The following is a 4,790-nucleotide window of genomic DNA, read 5'->3' as shown; positions in this document are numbered from 1 at the left end:
CGCTTTGTTAAAAACATCCTTCTTACAGCCTTGACAGCTCCTGCCCGGTCGGTCAATAGTTTGAACGCTCAAAGACGCAGATGAGCCCCATTAGGCGCAGCGGGTTCGCCGTTGCTCATCCACCTCATTAGCTGATGCCCGGGAGACCGCAGAGTGGTTAATTAGCTCCAGCCCGTTAGGAGATGCCCAGCGGTGCTCGGTTTGTCCGGAGATGGGGTAGCTCTGCACGGGGGATGGCTTGGGGTGGGGGCTCCCCCTTTGCTCTCCGATGCTTTACGATGCTGCTGCTGCTCTGTGATGCTTCGTGATGCTGATGGTTTTATTTTTTGCAGCATGGGCTTCCTACATGACCAACTCCCCGACGCTGATCGTGATGATCGGTCTCCCTGCCCGCGGCAAGACCTACGTGTCCAAGAAGCTCACCCGCTACCTCAACTGGATCGGGGTGCCCACCAAAGGTGTGTGGGGGGCTGTTGGCTGACCCCGGTGCCAGGGTTAGCTCTGCCCTTTGCTGAAAGCGCCGCGAGACCTGTCTGCTAAATGCCGTCAGTCTCACGTGCTCGTCTTTTGTGTGTGAAGTGTTTAATTTAGGAGTGTATCGCCGGGAAGCGGTCAAGTCTTACAAGTCCTATGACTTCTTCAGGCACGATAACAAAGAAGCCATGGAAATCCGCAAGTAAGTCGGCGTCAGGGGGCCCGGCCGATCTGCAGTGGTCTGGTTAGTCTCAGGTCTTGGCAGCCTCTGTGTTTGAGGAGCAGAAAATAGTGCCTGTGAAACCAGGGGAGGAGGTAGAGCAGCCTGTGCGGGGATCCTGCGAGGGGCTGTGCGTGGGAGTTTTGTCATTGGCTTCGGGCTGGCACAGAGAGCAGGGGCTGTGAATGCCTGGCGAGGAGTGAGATACGAAGTAGGTTATAGATCCAGGTGCCTTGTGTTCTCTGCAGAGCCTCCGGGGCTCCTGGAAGGATGCAGGGGTGGGTGCTCCATGGGTGGAGAGAAGGTATTTCAGTCTCTCCCCGGTGGAAGCCTCTGAACACTTTCCATCAGCTCTGACCATCCCCATTTCTCCCCTGCAGACGATGTGCCTTAGTGGCTCTGGAAGACGTGAAGGCTTATCTCTTGGAGGAGTGCGGGCAGATAGCTGTAAGACTTTTCAGCACTAAACATGGTTTTACGGCTGGGTGGTTCAAAGCTGCCCAGGGCGTTTGGGGACCTGATTGTAATCTTGAATGATTTGGGGCTGGTTTAAAAGCTTTGGATAAACCTGCTCGTTGCTACATATTCATTTTGTGGTAGGTGTTTGATGCGACCAACACAACTCGAGAAAGACGGGACCTGATCTTAAATTTTGCTAAAGAAAATGCTTTCAAGGTAGTGCTTCTGTATTTGGTGTGTAGTAGGGATTGCGGCGTTACTGCTCCCTTGGGCAGCAGCTCTTGACTTTTGATTCAGGGCAGAGTTCTGGCCTCTCTGAAACACGCTTCCTTGCCTTCTTCGTAGGTGTTTTTCGTGGAGTCTGTCTGTGACGATCCAGAAGTCATCGCTGCCAATATCCTGGTGCGTGCTGCTTTTTCCAGGCTCAGCTGCCAGCACAAGCCGTGGGAGCTCGGTGCAAGGTCACCAGCCACGGTCGCTCACGGGAATGTCTGCAAATGCCTTTGCTCTTGTGTTTCACCTTGGAAATAAGCACCTAAGGTTTGCAGGGTTATAAAAGCTAAAGGTGCAGTTAGTTACGTGGAAATGTGGAAATCCAATGGAGCTGAGAAGCGTTTGACCTTGAAGTGTGTTTTCTCGTGGAGGGAAGGCGGCAGCGAGTGGCTCGCAGGGACAGCTCGCAGCGCCTGTCGCGGGGCCAAGCACCACAGTGCCTTCAGAGTCACTCTTTGTTTCCTCTCCAGGGGCAGGTTTTGCCACAGGGCAACGTTAAACAATGCTCATTTGTTTCCAAAGGGAAGAATAATGTTATTCATCGTTGCTTTTGCTCCCTGCCGAGTTTGCTTAACTCTCACAAAGCGGCACTGTCTGTTATCAGGAGGTGAAAGTTTCCAGCCCCGACTACCCAGAGAGAAACAGGGAGAATGTGATGGACGATTTCCTGAAGAGGATCGAGTGCTACAAGGTCACGTACCAGCCTCTCGATCCTGATGCATACGACAAGTAAGCAAAGCCCCGGGGTGCGTTTTGTCCTTGCAGGCGTGAGCTGCTTTGCTTTGTCGCCGCTGTTCTCTGGGGATGCTGTAACGGGTCTGCTGGAGCCTCTGCTCCCCCGAAGCGTGGTTGCCTGTGTGAAGGTGATATCCTTACATCCCAAGTGATCTGAAAGGATTTTCTCGAGTGTACTGCAGCGTAACGCAGCTCCCTGTTCACGCGCGGCAGCTCGGTGTCTCTTCTGTCCGCTGGAGCGACCCAGTGGTAGTGCCGATGCCTTTGCTAGGGGATGAATAGCTAGATTACACCCGCAGGTGCACATGCTTCGTTTTTAAAACTGGTCGTGTGGGTGTTCTTATTTTATGTTGACTCCAGAGATCTTTCCTTCATTAAAGTGATCAATGTGGGACAGCGGTTCCTAGTAAACAGAGTCCAGGATTACATCCAGAGTAAAATCGTCTATTACCTAATGAACATTCATGTCCAGCCGCGTACCATCTACCTTTGCCGACACGGTGAGAGTGAATATAACCTTGTTGGCAAGATTGGTGGGGATTCTGGTCTGTCGCCGCGCGGGAAGCAGGTACGTGTCTGGCAGCACCTGGGTTGCCGTATTTGTCGAGTGTTATGTGTCCAGGGTCAGAGCCGGGCTCTGCATCCCTCTCCAGCCCCGCAGCTGCATCGTGCTGCGGCAGCCACAGCCCCCGAAGTGATGCTTGTAACGGTGGCACCAGCTCCTGCCCCCTCCTCACCTCCTCTGGCTTTTTTTTTTTTTTTTTTCCCCCAGTTTGCTCAGGCACTGAAGAAGTTCATCGAAGAGCAGGAGATCGTTGACCTGAAGGTGTGGACCAGCCAGCTGAAACGGACCATCCAGACGGCCGAGTCCCTGGGGGTCACGTACAAGCAGTGGAAGATTCTCAACGAGATCGATGCTGTGAGTAAAACGCTGATTGAAGCTTTTCTAGATGGAAAATAACGTCTAAAATAATAATTCATCATGAGAAACTTGACTGTTTGTTGATAACCATGCCCATGGATAATGTGCTCCAGCATCATCATGGGGTTTGGGATGGTTTGGTGCAGGGCTGACAACGCCCAGAGCTGCTAAACGTTTTTTTTTTTTTTTTGCGTTGTTGTGCCTCTGAAGTAAAAGTGTGGTGTAACAAGTGCTTCTTCCCTCAGGGGGTGTGTGAAGAAATGACCTATGAGGAAATTGAAGCCAAGTATCCAGATGAGTTTGCCCTGAGGGATCAAGAGAAATACCTGTATCGCTATCCTGGAGGCGAGGTGAAGATGCTTGAGAAATAACAATGAGATACAGTAGATGTAAAACAAATACGTCTGTGCAGAATTGAAGGACTTTGTTTTGACTTTTTCTGCCAATATTTGTATGGGAAACTGAAAACATGAGGATCCCCAGCTCTCTTTTAGAGGAAAGGTTTACAGATTTCCTTTACTGTAGTGTGCAAGCAATGCCTTTCCATCGTGTTGGCTGGGCCACTTGCTGGGTCCGTGCTGCTCCCCTCTGGGTTTCTGCATCACGCTCGTTTGGCCAAGGCCTGAATTATCCCTATGAAAAAACATCCTGGAAAGAAAATGATTGCGGGTGTGGTATGGAGTTATTCTGGTTTTACTTCGCAACCTTGTTTAAATGTATAATTTACTATTTTATTTGTTTTTACTGCACTCGTTAAGAGTTCCCAGTAATCTGAATTCTCCTGTAACCCGAGGGTTGCTGACATTACACTTCACCTTTTGCTCTTTGCTTTTTTTTTTTCCTGTGTTTACCGGATCATCCGTAACTTCTGCATTTTGATATTTTAACCGATATTTTCCTGGGTGGGAAGGTGTGTTAATTGCTGCTTCTGCTTTAAGCCTCTGTTTACAAAACCCCTTGAAAAATTCCTGTTTTGTTTTTCAGTCCTACCAGGACTTGGTCCAGCGCCTGGAGCCGGTAATTATGGAGCTAGAACGGCAAGGCAACGTCCTGGTTATCTCCCACCAGGCGGTTATGAGGTGCCTCTTGGCTTATTTTCTCGACAAGAGCGCAGGTACAAAAATAAATGGATGATGTTGGGGGCTGGCTTCTCGGGCTGCTTCCTTTGCAGAGCTTTTGGGAGGGTGGCTTGTAATTACTGTTTGGATTTTTCACAACGGAAGAGCTGCTTAAAAAAGAAAAATAAAAAGCAAACATTGCCAAACACACTTTAACCCTTGCCTTTCAGCAGCGCACGGAGCTTTGCAAGAAGCTCTTTGCAGGGAGCGCCGATGTGTGCGCTGCTGGTTTGCTGCTCAGCTGTTGTTTCTGGGGCTGTTCCCACCAGTAGCATTTATGTGATCTCTAGGGGCTTATTTTTTAATGTAAAGAAAAAGTTTTCTGATGCATCCGTGGCCTGTGAAGGGTTGGCAGCAGTGCTGCATCTCGGTGAAACGCTGATCCTTGCTTGGTGAGCTCGCTCCAGTCTGCGAGCTCCTTTATAAAGCTCCAGTGAGTGGTATGAGAGTTTAATAAAACTTTTAATGAAGTTAATAAACTTCTAATAAAGTTCTAAATAAAACACCTGTGGGTCAGCAGTGGCTGTTGCTGCAGAGCCTCCCCCCTGTGTGCTGTTGGAGAGGTTTCCCCTGCCTGCCCCCACGCCTT

At 50.0% G+C, this 4,790-nt stretch overlaps 1 protein-coding gene across 1 annotated transcript in view; it reads left to right on the top strand.

Annotated features, from left to right (window-relative positions):
* The first annotated feature begins 340 nt into the window (after positions 1-340).
* Positions 341-4,790, top strand: part of PFKFB2 (6-phosphofructo-2-kinase/fructose-2,6-biphosphatase 2) — a 16,262-nt gene continuing 11,812 nt past the window's right edge. The window contains exons 1-10 of the mRNA XM_010080761.1: positions 341-458; positions 580-676; positions 1,075-1,141; positions 1,295-1,369; positions 1,499-1,555; positions 2,031-2,155; positions 2,522-2,729; positions 2,934-3,080; positions 3,329-3,433; positions 4,068-4,197. Coding sequence (XP_010079063.1) covers positions 347-458; positions 580-676; positions 1,075-1,141; positions 1,295-1,369; positions 1,499-1,555; positions 2,031-2,155; positions 2,522-2,729; positions 2,934-3,080; positions 3,329-3,433; positions 4,068-4,197 — 1,123 coding nt within the window. The 5' untranslated portion in view covers positions 341-346. The remainder of the gene's footprint in view (positions 459-579; positions 677-1,074; positions 1,142-1,294; positions 1,370-1,498; positions 1,556-2,030; positions 2,156-2,521; positions 2,730-2,933; positions 3,081-3,328; positions 3,434-4,067; positions 4,198-4,790) is intronic.

Source organism: Pterocles gutturalis, unplaced genomic scaffold (assembly GCF_000699245.1).
Source record: "Pterocles gutturalis isolate BGI_N339 unplaced genomic scaffold, ASM69924v1 scaffold37049, whole genome shotgun sequence".
Taxonomy (NCBI): Eukaryota; Metazoa; Chordata; class Aves; order Pterocliformes; family Pteroclidae; genus Pterocles; species Pterocles gutturalis.
This window is presented reverse-complemented; position numbering and strand designations above follow the sequence as displayed.